General features: G+C 42.4%; 1 protein-coding gene across 1 annotated transcript in view; it reads left to right on the forward strand.

The window, feature by feature from the left end:
* The first annotated feature begins 14,194 nt into the window (after nt 1-14,194).
* Nucleotides 14,195-15,307, forward strand: part of ANKH (ANKH inorganic pyrophosphate transport regulator) — a 108,026-nt gene continuing 106,913 nt past the window's right edge. The window contains exon 1 of the mRNA XM_020781283.3: nt 14,195-14,971. Within this exon, the coding sequence (XP_020636942.2) occupies nt 14,876-14,971 (96 nt within the window). The 5' untranslated portion in view covers nt 14,195-14,875. The remainder of the gene's footprint in view (nt 14,972-15,307) is intronic.

Below are 15,307 nucleotides of genomic sequence, written 5' to 3' on the forward strand. Positions count from 1 at the left end.
TGGGCACAGGCATAACAGAGTGGAGAAAGAACTATTGAAGATGTAGAATTTATTTTAAAGGAATTTTTTACGTACTTTATTTTATTTTATCTTATTGTTGCCAAATGTGTAGACTGGGCTTTATACCAAGCCTGCTTGTTTAACTAATTCAAGGCCTAATTCCCTATTTTTATTAGTGGAACTCTTATCTTCTCTTTCAGCACAAACATAGTCATCAGTTACACAGCAAATTATTGTTAGCTGAGTGAAATGAAAAGGGAAAAAAAGTACCACTGAATTAATGGATAATCCTTAATTAAACATGGCATTTTTGGAGCTAAAAGTCATTGCAGGCTTGACCCCTATATACTGGATTACACTGCTTTGTTTTTCTCCCACATGTTATCATGTAATTAAGATCAGAATTGCTCTTCACATAGGCTTTGCATGGACTGTAGGGGATGACTCAACCATACAAATAAAACATGTCATTGCTTGAAGGCTCTGCCTTTAGCTTCTTAGTTCACTTGGAGAAAGAGTTAGTGCCTGCACCTTTGGTTTTCCCCACTTTATTGTGAATGAATGCCTATACATGAGGCAGGACCAGACCCACCATTAGCTAGAGTGAGGCACTCATCCCTGCTGCCTATGGCCCCTGCTGCCACTTCTCAGGAACCCTTATGAGGACAGGGAGGGTGACCAACAAGAAGACAATGGTGGCAGCAGTGGGTTGTTCTGAATTGGTGCTGGTTGCCTGGTTGCCATCAGAGCATGGTTCATCTAGGTCTGAAAGTGACCAAGCAATCAGTGGCCATTCAAAACAGCCAGTTGACACCATCGCTGCCAGTGTCCTCTTCTTTCTTCTGCTCTGTCCTCATGTAAGTGTTTCTTTATGGTGTTGGCATAGAGCATGTGGAGTGGTGGGAAACAGTGGTGGCAGCAGAGGGCAATGGTGGCACTTCTCGTCCTCCCAGAGGCAGCGAAACACTCTGTGCCAGCATTGGGGGGGAGATGTTCAAGAATCTAGAAGCAGGGATGGATAACACCTTTCCTGGGACACTGATGTATAAAGGGAGGCACAGGGAGAAAGTGTGAGAGAAGAAAACTACCTTTTGAGTCCTTCAGAATGGTTCATCAGACTGGATGTTCTAGGCCTTTGGAAGACAGGGTGGAGAAAAGCAAGAACCTTCAGAATTCATCCTGGTCCAATGTCACAGCAAAGGCTACTGGAGTAATAGTCAGTTGAAAATGGAAACTGCAGATTTAGCTGGAAGCAGGAATGGGTGCTAGATAATTTCTTGAGATTAAAATTAAAAATAAGGGAAGAGTCTCATAGTCAACTCTTCGATCATTTTGCTGTCATTCAGCATGTGATCATTCTCTTGGAAATGGGTGGAAAAATAGCTTGTGGAACTTCTTGTTCTTGTTGTTTAGTCATTAAGTCGTGTCTGACTCTTCATGACCCCATGGACCAGAGCACGCCAGGCCCTCTTGTCTCCCACTGCCTCCCAGAGTTGGGTCAAATTCATGGTGGTAACTTCAATGACACTGTCCAACCATCTCATCCTCTGTCGTCCCCTTCTCCTCTTGCCTTCACACTTTCCCAACATCAGGGGCTTTTCCAGGGAGTCTTCTCTTCTCATGAGATGGCCAAAGTATTGGAGCCTCAGCTTCAGGATCTGCCCTTCCAGGGAGCACTCAGGGTTGATTTCCTTTAGAATGGATAGGTTTGTTCCCTTTGCAGTCCAGGGGACTCTCAAGAGCCTCCTCCAGCACCACAATTCAAAAGCATCAATTCTTTGGTGGTCAGCTTTTTTTATGGTCCAGCTCTCTCTTCCGTACATTGCTACTGGAAAGACAATAGCTTTGACTATGTGTACCTTTGTCGGCGAGGTGATGTCTCTGCTTTTTAAGATGCTGTCTTGGTTTGTCATCGCTTTCCTCCCCAGAGGCAGGCTTCTTTTAATTTCGTGGCTGCTGTTACCATCTGCAGTGATCATGGAGCCCAGGAAAGTAAAATCTGTCACTTTCCTGGGCTCCATGATCACTGCAGATGAACCTTGCACAACTTCAAGCATGCTTCAGAGCCTCATTTGTTGAGTACCACCCTTTTCTAAGTCGTTTTCATCAAAAACTACTGGTGGGAGAAAAAACCAGTGGTGCTGCAAGTGGGTTATAAGCTACCATGAAAATGTAAAGACTTGGAAAAAAAATAGAGTTCTTTACCTGGTGCCCAAAGGACTGAAAAAACAGGTGTCAGGCAATCATATCTGGGATCCAAACATTAATTCTGCTTGATTTTAGATTTTAAACAGGCCACCCTGGTTACTTCTTACATTAATGGTCACTGGGGGAATAGCAAGAGTCTATCTGCTAGGTACAGCTCAGAAAAAACTCTGACTGAAACCCTGGGGAGTTGCTGCTGGCTAGGATTGATAATTCTGTACTAGGTAGACCCATGATCATGTGACACAATATAAAGCAGCTTCCTATATTCCTATCAGATGGTCATATAACCAGCATGCCACTATTAAAAGGCATGACTGCTCTTAATTCCCAATAAATGTTTTGAATGTCTGAAAACAGATCTATCCTATTGATTTCAGTGAGTTTGCAAAGATTAATCTGGCCCAATTTTACAGTCATACACCTTTGTGAATGCAGGGAATCAAACCTAGGTGACTTCACTAATAGAACCTTCAGTGTCATAAAAATTTGCCTTGGATTGACAGCATCCACATGTTGATGCACAATAAGCCCTTAGAGCCATTATTTTTTTGGACAAGAACTCCCCAAATCCACAGTTTAGCATGATACCAGTCATACCTTTCCCAGATTCTGGTCATAGAGTAATCAAATGTGGGCCACTCTCTACAACATTTAGAAAGCAGGTGAAAGAAAACATTAATGAGCCATTGTTCTTCAAACATCTACATAGGTAATCTGCTTAAAGTAGAGGTTAAGGACAAAATACTGTAACCTTTGCTATATGTGAGTGACTTAAAGGGATTAGGATACTAGTTACATCAAACTGGTACGTACTTTCATATGTGGTGGGAATGTGAAAAAGTGCAAAGATTTTGGAAACAATTTTTTAAAAAATTAAGTTATATATGTGGAAAGAAAAGATATAGAATTTAATGCCGAGATTGCTTTGTTATCAGTACAGTGGTACCTCGTAAGACGACGAAGCCACTAAATGACGGATCTGCTGAACAATGCCTTTTGCGATTGCTATAGCAAAACAGTCATTCCAATGGGGATTTTTGCTGGACGTTGATTAGGTCCGTGCTTCGTGAACCATTTGTTTGTAAGACAACGATTTTTACAGCTGATCGTCAGCTTCACAAAATGGCTGCCCTGTGTTTTCCGGACCCATGCTTCACAGGACAGCCATTTTAACAGCTGATCGGGGGGGGCAAATTGCTACGCTATGGGCAATCTTCACTGGACGACGAGATATTTTCTCCATTGGAACGCATTAAGCCGGGTTTCAATGGGGAAACGGATTTCGCATGACGACGATTTCACTAAACAGCTATTTCAACGGACGGATTATTGTCGTCATGCGGGGCACCACTGTATACGAGAATGTGGAATGTGGAAAATGATGCAAATGACACAATTTTCCTGGCAGAAAGCAGCAATGTCTTTTGAAATGACTTTTAGTGAAAGTGAAAGAAAGTGTTAAAGCAGGGCTGGAGTTGAATATTAAGAAGACTAAAGTCACAACTACAGAAGAAGTACACAACTTTAATGTTGACAGTGAAGAAACTGAAATTGTAAACAAATTTGTATATTTCAAAATATACCTCAGTCAATGGAGACTGCAGGCAAGAAATCAGAAGGAGACTGAGACTCAGAAAGGCAGCAATGAAGGAATTAGAAAAGATCATCAAGTGTAAGGATGGAGACAAAGGCGAAGATCATACACACTATTCCTGATCACTATTTACTGCTGTGAGAGCTGGACAATAAAGAAAGCTGACAGAAAAAAATATGATTCATTTGAAATATAGTGCTAGAGGACAGCTTTGCAGATACATACCCTGGGCTGCCAAACAAACAAACAAACAAGTTGGTCCTAGATCAAATCAAGCCTGATTTACTTCTGGAGGTAAAAATTAAGAAACTGAGGCTGTCCTACTTTGGCCGCATCATGAGAAGGCAAGATGCTCTGGAAAAGGCAATAATGCTGAGAAAGGTGGAAGGCTGCCGGCAAAAAGAAGGAACAAACATGGGGCGGGTTGGGTCCCCAAAGGAAGCCACAGGCTTGAGGTTTGCAAGAGCTGAGCAACACTCTTCAGGACAGGACATTTTTTAGATCCATTATCCATAGGGTTGTCATAAGTCAGAGCTGACTTGACAACACATTAACAACAACAGTCAGATGGACAGGACATTCTGGAGATCACTCATTAAAAAGGTTGCCATATGTCAAATGTGACTTGATATGTCAAAAGCTCACTATAAACCCAGAGCTTCCCACACAGACTTTTGGAAACATTATAGACTGGCCAGCTGGACAGGTTTGGAGAGCTGTTTGCCCTGATAAAGCACACATGTAATTAACATTGGATTCTGCTTTATTAATTTGAAGTTTCTAGTTTAGTGTACCTCAGTAACCCAACAAAGCCTGATTGTGGTAATGTTTACAGAGCTGAGTTTCTGTGCTCCTCCCTAGCTTGAAAAATTGTCTCTACTTAGAAGAAATACTTGACTGAGAAAAACAGTATTAATTATGACACCAGGATTAGAACATGCTGTTTCATCTTATGGCTCTAATTAAGCAACAATGAATTCTGGAAGCCATGAAGAGCAGAAGTAGCTTGCTCATTTGTTTGTTTTTACTTTCATAAAGCTTACTGCGCTTTTTAAAAGTGTTTTATGTCTGGTTTAGCATCATGGCAATTATTTCTAGGCATTTAGGGGTATGCAAGACATGTACTAAATTTTGGAAGCCTCAGTATAACTTCCCTTGAGAATTCGGGCATTTTGGCCAAATCTGCGTTGAGTTTTGCTTTAGTTGGGCTACAGTGGACCCTTGACTTACAGACGGCTTGACTTACAGACTTTTTGAGTTACAGACTTCTCTGGCCGCAAAATTTAGGTTTGACTTGCAGACTGAGATTTGACTTACAGACCAGAAAAAAAACCAAAATGGGACAAAAACGGCCTGTTACGGGATTAATCAGTTTTCAATGCACTGTAGGTCAATGGAGACTTGACTTACATACTTTTTGACTTGAGAACCGCCTTCCAATACGGATTAAGTTCTCAAGTCAAGACCCCACTGTATTTTCAGTGGCAAAATAGGAAGCTCTTTGAGGTCCTCTCTAATCTTAACTAGTTCTTTTGGGTTCCCTTGAAATCAGTTCTTCAGCAGTTTTGCCTGACATTTATTTCAAACCAGTTTTGACAAATAGAAATGTGTGGTGGTAACCCTCTTGCACCCATACTGAAACAGACATTTGTGACCTCTTGAGAACTACCAGGACAATTAAGATTGTGCTTTTATTCTAAGACGTGAATTTGGAAAAGAGAGTGGTTACCATATGGTCTGAGTTCTTTGCATTCTCTGTCTGCCTCAAGTTTGATAGCAATAATAACATAAGAAGAGGCTTGCTGGATGTGACTAAAGGCCTGCGTAGTCCAGAGTCCTATTTCCCTTAGTGGCAAACCAATTTATTGTATTCATGTATATTTATTTAAAACATTTCTAGAATATCCTTTAAGGCAATGCCTCTCAACATGTTTTACAGAAAGAGAGAAAATAAAATAAAATACAAAATACAATTAATTAAAATAACATAAAACATGTCAAATAACCACAATAATTTTCAAAAACCACTACCAAATATGGGCCTACATTCAGTTAAAAGCAGCTTTAGAAGTGCAAAGTTTTTAAAAGACCCAAGACACAGATGTCTCTCAAAAACCCAGTGAGGAAAGTATTAAGGCAATAGCCCTCTCCTGCATTATCACAATAACTGGAGGCTGAGAAGGTTTATGTTGCTAAAATCAGAAAATAGGTGGGTTGCTGTAGCCACCTAACTTTCTCTCTCTCTTTCTAAAATCTGCCCCTGTTACGTAACTGGGGGGAGAAAAAGCAGTCTTGACGTGAGCATAATTCTGTTTACACCAAAAACATTTTAGGATGTATTGAACTATTTAAAAATGCATAAGCAGTTCTATGTAACTGTATACACAATTACTGCATAATTTGAGCACTTTTGCTGTATTTTATCATTTCACAAATACATAATATGCAAGGAGGAAAAGCTAAGGATAAACAGAAGGAACGGAAAAGTGTTGGAAACAGTGAGGTGCAGTGCTCTGTGCAAAATGTGGAAACTGGAAAGAAAAAAAATGATGGAATTACAGTGTATGTGAGCTGTGATTCACAAGAGCTACTTTTCCCATCACTACTTTTGGAAACAAGGCAACACATAGTGGGGGGGGGGGGGAAACAGAACAATTCAGATTAAATGAAATTTAGAAACATTTAAATATGGCATAGTTTTAGCAGAATGGAGATCTGTTGTTTTTTCAAGTGATCACATTTCTATGGTATGATGGAAATTAGTTCACAAATTTCCTCCACCCTGACACTTCAATAAGCAGAAAGCCTCTTAATGACTCTGTTTTTTTTTTTTTTTTTTTTTTAGCATGGTCGGTCAGCTGTAGTAAACACTGCATTGATGGTGAAGCAGGTTTCACACCATTTATCAACCCTTTTTTGGAAGATTGCGGGAGTACAATGAACCACACTGTAGACAAGTAACAAAGCATTCCTACTCTCATTTTGTTGCAAATTTAGTATTTGTCTTTAACACCCATTTTCCTCACCAAAATGATTGCATGTAATGACTCAAAGAAACAGCAGGTAAGTACCCCCATGTGTCCCTTGGATGCCGACTGGACACTGATTTTGTTTCTTTAAATGTCAAGGAAGGTAAGATATACCTCAACAGGTCATGACTTGTTATATAAGCACTCCTCACATGATAATCATGTGAAAGTATTGCCATGAATACTGTATAGAGGGCCTTCCCATCCTTTCCTCAATGTCCTATGGCTTCCTTGTGTGTGTATGTCTCCACAAGGAAACAATACATTTGTAGGGCTCCAAACATTGCTGTAAGCCACCCAGAGACCTTTAGGAAGTGAGGGCAGCATATAAGTTCAATCAATCAATCAATCAGCACACATACCTCCACATGATTGGCAGCTGGGATGGGCTTTTAGAAGCTATGCAATGACACAGTGGAGCCATAAAGCTCTTTGTAGTCCCATTAATGTGAAGGGGCTTTAGTCTCTTTCCCTTCTGTCCAAAACAAGTACGAACATACTATATTACAGTGAATATTTTCATAATAAGCACTGGGCTGTCATTTTGGAGTTCAGATCTTCAAAACTCAGAGTTTGGAAAAGTTAATTTTTAGGCTGCATAGTCAAAGCTATGGTTTTTCCTGTAGTGATGTATGGAAGTGAGAGCTGGACCATAAAGAAAGCTGACCGCCGAAGAATTGATGCTTTTGAATTGTGGTGTTGGAGGAGGCTCTTGAGAGTCCCCTGGACTGCAAGGAGAACAAACCTATCAATTCTAAAGGAAATCAACCCTGAGTGCTCACTGGAAGGACAGATCCTGAAGCTGAGGCTCCAGTACTTTGGCCATCTCATGAGAAGAGAAGACTCCCTGGAAAAGACCTTGATATTGGGAAAGTGTGAAGGCAAGAGGAGAAGGGGATGACAGAGGACGAGATGGTTGGACAGTGTCATCGAAGCTACCAGAATGAATTTGACACAACTCCGGGAGGCAGTAGAAGATAGGAGAGCCTGGAGTGCTCTGGTCCATGAGGTCACAAAGAGTTGGGCATGACTAAACGACTAAACAATGAATTGTTAGGTTATCCCACCACTCCCACTGAAGAATTTAATAGCTGATTAGAATCATACTTCCTCAGCTCTTGTCCCCAGAAGCTTCTATTTTACCTGAGATTTATTGATGACATCTTTATTATCTGGACTCATGGAAAAGAAGCACTAATGAGGCTCCACAAATAATTCAATAACTTTCATCCCAGGACCCTACAAGAGACCACACAGCAGACACCCTTTCTAGACACCACTGTGCAATTACACAATGGACAGATTAAGCACCACCTTATATCGGGGAAAAAACAAACAAACAGCTGCTCATATTTACAGGACTCCAGCTTCCAGCCAGAACACACTATAAAGTCATTTGCCTACAGTCAAGCAATATATTACAACCAGATTGGCTCAGATGCATCAGAGACTATGACTTAAACCAGGCTTCTCTTAAATTTCAGTACCCATCCCCACATGATGAAAAAATGAATCAACAAGAATAGAAACCCAGGAACTGTGTTTTACAGGACAGACCCAGAATACATAACAACGGAACACCTCTTGTTAAAAAACATACTTTGCAGCTAAGACCACTCAGGTGTATCATCAATGCTCTAAAGACACTCCAGCCTAGCCTGGACAATGACATTTATTTTCCCCTCTGGATGGTTGGCTTTTTTTTTTTCATATGGTCAGGTACCCAGTCTATAAAAGATGGCTCACTACAACATACCTTGCAATAGAGATATTGACATGTGAATCAGACTCCATTGCAGACCCAGATCCCAACTCTGGCCCCATATCTGCACATGAAACCATATTAGAAAACATAACAATGTCATCTACTTGATCAGTGGCTCATAATAACATCCGTTCAGTGTGATATATGCCATCTCTTTCCAGCAATGCCCCACAGAGTTTCACATAGTTCAAACAGGCCAGTGTCTACTCAAATGAATAAATGGACATAAAACTAACATTAGAAACAGTACTGTTCAGAAACTAGTGAGCAAGAATTCAGTCTCCCTGGACACTCTGTCTCTGATGTCAGAGGTGGCCATCCTGGAAAAAGAAAATGTCAAAGACAGGGTAACAGCTTGATCAATAAGTTCAAATCTGTCTCTCTCTCTTGATGATGATGACAATTGATTGATTGATTGATTGATTGATTTATATCCCACCCATTTAGACTGAAGTTTACTCTGAGCAGCTAACAACAGTATTAAAATAAAATAAAGCAACAATATTAAGACAGGTTAGTTTTTATTTGTTGTCTCATTCACATAGTGTTGTCTGTATTGTTAGCCTACAGTATACAGCATGATGATTTTTCTAACAGGATTATGAGTCAAAGCAAGTCAATTTTGCTTTCAAATAAAATGGACAATTTTCTGGTAAGTGGAAACCATTTCTTGAACAGCTTGAAGGGTAATTGACCTATGCAACTGACTTCGCCATTGCCAGGATAGTTTGTCTTATGCTAACCTAGCCACTCAGAGTGGTATAGATTTACCAGATGAGCGGGATATAAATCAAATAAATAAATAAATAAATAAATATTTGAAGTTTATATAGAATCACAGAATAATTGAGTTGGAAGGGTCATTGAGTCCAATCCTCTTCTCAATGCAGGAATCCAAATCAAAGCAGATATGGCAGACACTTGTCCAATTTTCTCTTGAATGCCTCCAGCGCTGGAGCACTCACCACCCCCGGAGGTAATTGGTTCCATTGTCATACTGATCTAACAGTTAAGAAGTTTTTTTTCCTCATATTCAGGCTAAATCTGGTTTTCTGAAATTTGAGCCCATTATTATCTGTCCTGTAGTCTGGGATGATTGAAAACAGATTGTGCCACTCCTATGTTATGACTACCTTTAAAGCATTTGAAAAGTGCTATCATATCTCCCCTCAGTTGTCTTTTCTCAAAGCTAAACATACCCAGTTCTTTCAGTCTTTCCTCATAGGGCTTGGTTTCTAGTCCCTTCATCAGCCTTGTTGCCCTCGTCTGAACTTGCTCCAGTTTGTTGGCATCCTTCTTAAAATATGGTGTCCAGAACTGCACACAATACTCGAGATGAAGTCTAACCAGTGCTGAATAGAGGGGAACTAGTACATCAAGGGATTTGGAGTCTATACTTCTGTTAATGCTCCCTAAAATCGTACTGGACTTTTGTGCAGCCACATCACACTGGTGGCTCATATTCAGCTTTTGATCTACAACAACTCCAAGATCCTTCTCACTTATAGTATAACTGAGCCAAGTATCCCCCATCTTGTAACTGTGTGTGTGACTTTTCTCCCCTGGTCCTTCTCCATCACACTATCCTTTTTCCTATGATGGGTGTTTATAATGCAATTGACATTTTCTGTATCTCTTTTGATTCTGTTCCATTCATATAACTAGAACAGTGTACATATAACTCTGTGTCTTGAATATTCTGCATATATCTGAATAATGGGGCTATATCTATGAAAGGTAGTCTTGTTAGTCTTCAAGATAACACAGGACCATTGAGTCCTCAGATCACCACTCCCAGAATCCCCTAGTGGTTTCCAATTTTGGGTATTCTTGAACTGCAACTCTCAGAAACCCCAGTCAGCACAGCTGGTGTGAAGTCTTCTGAGAATTGTAGTCCAAGAACATCTGGATTACCCAAGGTTAGGAATCACTGCCCTAGATAACATGGGATAAATTGTGCTTGTGTACATTATACATGTGCTTTAGCTAGTTGCCAAGTAATATTACTGCATATGACAGTAAAATTAAATTATTATTTTCATTAACTTAGCCAAATGATTCAAATGGGACTCATTGCAATTTATTTTCCATAGTTTGGACCATTGTTACCTGCCATTGTGTTGTCAGATTTTTTAATTAAAACCTAAACCAAAACATTTTTTAAAGCCACCTTCTTGCTTCTGTTAGGAAATAAACGTTCTTCTAGGAACTAAAGAGGTTTTTCTCTTTGCCTTTTAAAAACACAATTCAACATATTCATTCCTTAGATAAGATTCTGTCCAATGTGGAGAAGATTACAATAAGACATCCTTATCTATATTATAACAAACAAGGTCTGGAACATGGGCTAATGACAACACTCAAATGCAAATATCAGTTGTATTTTAGTTTTGCAACTGTCCTTGTCATTGAGCTCCACGCAAATAAATTAATCATTTTATCGTCTTTTTACTATGGAAAAAGAAGGTTCTAATCTCTTTGCATGTAAGATCAACAGTGTCATTTGTGCAAGAGAGAAATTACTGAACTGCTGATGTAAAAGAACAAATCAGATGGAAAACAAATGGATTCCGTCTCCCTTTACTCATGCTACCACACACCAGGGTTTTTATGTTTGTTATATGCACAAAATGTTTGAGGATACATTTTGGGTATACGCAACTGTTCCCCAAACTATGTCTGCTAAGATAACAGGGCCAAACAGCATCTACAAGGGAAAAACAGCAAATGGGGCGTGTGTGTGTGTTTCTTAATTCTCTTGTGCCTGCTCATTTTCCTTTGCAAATGTTCCACCGGGTTGTTGCTTTTTCCCTCCTTAGCTAAGCTGGATACTGACCATATGAAGGAAAGAGTAATTAAAAACAGATGGGAAGAGAACCTTTCCCTACCCTTAGGGAGTCTGTAAGCTGGTCTCATCAGGCAGTACATTTTAGATACGAAAAAGCAGCAAGTTGTTTGTCTTTATTGCCAGGAAAGGGAAAGATAGGTTTCTGGACTTCTCTCCCTCAGGTATCAAAATAACTTGTCTGGCCTTGTGTACTGTGTATCTTAGCTTCTGAAAAGGAGGGTGGATATTATTTACTACTCAACCTCAGGTAGCAAGACGTCTATGATCCACACTGAAACAGGGTTTAGATTTCTGCTCTCATCCATAGATTCTTCCACTTCACCATGGCGTTAGCTTTTTCAGGGAGAGCAGTGGTTTTGGAAAGCTCTGTTTTGGACAGGTTTTAAATGTCCACAGCTTAATTTCTCAAATGATAAGCCTGGATAATTGTCCTCAGACCTGGAATTCCACCCTCCACATGGCAGATATATAAAACAGGGATGGGCAACCTGTAGTCTCCAAATGTTTCTGGAATGTTGCTCCCATTATCCCTAAATACTGTCCATGTTGGCTGATGGGAGTTGTAGTCTAGGATTTGACTGCAAACCCCAAAATTGTCCTCTTCAGTATAAAAATACACAGTAGAATCCTCACTGCACCCTCAGGTTGCTATCAATCGGATAAAGCCCAAGTGAACTAATTGGAGTTTAATTCTTAGTAGACATATACAGTATAGGATTACTCACTAGAGAGAAAAAGGCATCCACTGCATGCTCACAGGTTATCTTCTACTATAAATGTTATTGGTTTCACAATGGATCCTAGGCTTGATATCTAACGCCAGTGTAAGCTTACTATTATTCCAAACCCTCGAGCTGAAAAGTGTTTATCAGAAAACATAAAGATGTTACAACATGTACTAAATTGCTTGTGGTATAGCTCTGCCTACCAAATTCCTGCTCATATTAGTGGGGTTTTATTGTTTTCCAGAAAAATTGTCAGGTATTTTCACATACCCATTTATAGTTCTACTACCTGCAGCGTGATTCCGTTTAAAAACATGTGTCCTTCGTCACTAGAAAATTCAAGGGAAGCTTTGCAATTGCTTTACCAGCAGGTGAAAAGACACCCTTCAAAAATTCCCATATGTAGCAAATTTCTTAACTGCAGAGCTGCTTGTCAGGAACCTGTCTCTTTATGGTCTTCGTTTTTTGGCATGTTTTTGTTTAAACTATGCACAGGTGATATCAAGGAATGTTAACAAGATGTTCGTGTCAACAAAACTAACATGTTTTCTGTTTGAGTGAGTGATTTTTGTAATTTTTTTTCCATTGGTGGGGAAATGACCAAAGATACACAACATGTTCCTTTAAGGGCCCCAGAGATCATAAACAAGGGCTGGCCTGTGATGCTTTGCTGCCTGAAGCAAAGGACAAAATAATGTCTTAACCCAATCCATGTAGAAAAGCTGAATGGACTGACAATCAAAACACTCTTTAACAGTGGGGTTTGGAAAACAAACTACAAAGCACAGTTCTCTCCTCCAGTGCCTTACTGCTTTGCTGGAGGTGGCAGTTGCCTCCCTCTACCTAACAGTAGGACCGGCCCTTGGTAGATTTAAGCAAATATCAAACTCAGATTAAAATTGGAGGGTTAGCCTTTCTCTTCCGCAAGTTAAGGTCATGGGCAATAATACCATGTGGTTTAGGATAGTGTGATGGAGAAGGACTTGGAACTGGATTCAAATTTCTACTTGGCCCTGGAAACTCAGGAGGGAGTAGTGGAACTGGGTCACTATAAGTCCATTCTAACTTGACAGAATGTAACAAAAAACATATACTGGGCACAAGGCTGACCCAAGATATTTTGCTGCCTGAAGCAGAACTGTGAAAAACAGTACTGCACCCCTTCCAAAGTCAAGGTGCATAGCAGTGAGTCCCTCAAGCTATTTTGGAAATTGAGGCAGAAAATCTCACTAGGGATCTCTCCCCCCATCTTGGTAATTAACACAAACTAAAATAAATCATAATAAATAGGTTACCCTTTCATGTGAGCAGGGCTTGTGATGAGACAGGGTAGCTCTCCCCTTAAATTCTGAGGTGAGCTGCCCCTGCTTTCATGACACCTCACGCCTGCTCCCTGGGATGAGCCCCTGAACTGCACTCAACGTTAGGATCGGGGAACCTTTAGGGGGAGTAAAGCATAGGCCCGGTGGACGGTGCGTCCTCCTCCCAAACTTTCGCGGGTAGCAACCCTGGGCCCGACACCGACCCAGCGGTGGGGCTTGCTCCCCGGTAGCCGCCCGTCTCCTCGGACAGGCATCCGCCACTGTTTGGCCTACATCCGTCCCTGCAGTGGGCAGGCAGGCAGCCCACAGCTAGAGGTTGCTGCTGTGCCCAGGCTCCGGCATTAGGAGGAGCAGCGGCAGAGGCACCGCAAAAGCCTCTCTTTCCTTTTCCTCTTTTATCTGTCTGAAGAGGAGAAACGGAGGGAGAAAGAGAGCGACGAGCCTCGGGGAGGGAAGGCCACAGGCTTTTTTCGCGAGCAGGCGAAGCCGCCGCCATAAACACAGGACAGAGCGAGCTCCGGAAAGAAGAGAGCTCGCCTGACGGGCCCTCGTTGCCCACCTCGCGTGGGTCCCTCCGCCACTAACAAACTCCCCACATCTCTCTCTCTCTCTCTCTCTCTTTTTCTGCCCCCACATCCTGGGGAAAGAAGAGGCGGAGGAAGAAGAGGCGGAGGAGAGAGAGGGGGGGCGGCGGCAGCCCGGCCTCATCTCCATGCCGAGAACGTGCGGTTTGTTTTCATGCCTCGCCTTCCCCCCCCCCCCCATCTCCCGCCCGCGCACCCCTGACTCCCGCCGCCTTCCTGCAGCCGGCTAGCCATTACTGAGCCAAAGCAGGGCCAGTGCGCGCAGAGGGTTTTCTTGCGTGGTTTTTTTTAAAAAAATTATTATTGTTGTTGTTATTTCCCCTGAAAGCCCTGGGGCTTCTGATCATGGAAAAGGCATCTCTAGACGTTTCTGGCGGCGGCGGCGGTGGTGGTGGTGGTGGTGGTGCAGCCGCCGCTGGCGTCCCTCCTCTTTTTTTTTCCACCAGCAGCAGATCACTATTGTGTGGGAGGAGGGCAGGAGCGGCGGCGGCAGGGATGGACTTGGTCTTTGGGATTTCTTGCTAAAGGGAGCCGCGCAAACACCCAGCGCACCAGACCAGAAAGGGAGACAGAGGCGAGAGGAGCCGGCGCTGCTGGCGGCGTGGTGCGTGGCTGCTGCCTTTGCTGCTCGCCGCCGGATGCCTCCTCGCAGCTTCTGCCTACAGAGCCGAAAGACTCGCCTTTGCTAAAAGAGAAAAGGGGGGCTCGCTTCCTTTCCTCCCCGGTCGCCTCCTCGCTCCTCACCTTTGCAGCCGGCTTGCTGCGGCAGATGTGCTTGGGGTCACCGCACAGCTGGGACTATGGTGAAATTTCCGGCGCTCACTAACTACTGGCCCCTGATCCGCTTCTTGGTCCCTTTGGGCATCACCAACATCGCCATCGATTTCGGGGAGCAGGTAAGGCGAGGCTAAGCTTTTTCGCGGCCTCTTTTTAACGGAAAACTCTCTTCTAGGTCCTCTTTTTGGAAAGGAAAGCCATCGGTAAGGAAATGCAAATAGCTTGCGAGGTTGCTACGGCGATGCTTTGCTGGGCTATTTTTAGGCTCCCTAATGCTGAGCGATGACAAAACACAGAACGCGCCCCTTCTCCAGGGGAGCGTCCAGGTCCCTGATGGGGGAGCGACAAAGCCGGAGCTTTGGAGGGCAGAGACCAGCCGGGGTTGCCTTTTCCAGAACAGGCGAGGAGCAGGGAATGGGGGCACGCGCACAAGCCAATGGATGGGCTGGGTTCTG

Source organism: Pogona vitticeps, chromosome 4 (assembly GCF_051106095.1).
Source record: "Pogona vitticeps strain Pit_001003342236 chromosome 4, PviZW2.1, whole genome shotgun sequence".
In the NCBI taxonomy this organism is placed as follows: domain Eukaryota; kingdom Metazoa; phylum Chordata; class Lepidosauria; order Squamata; family Agamidae; genus Pogona; species Pogona vitticeps.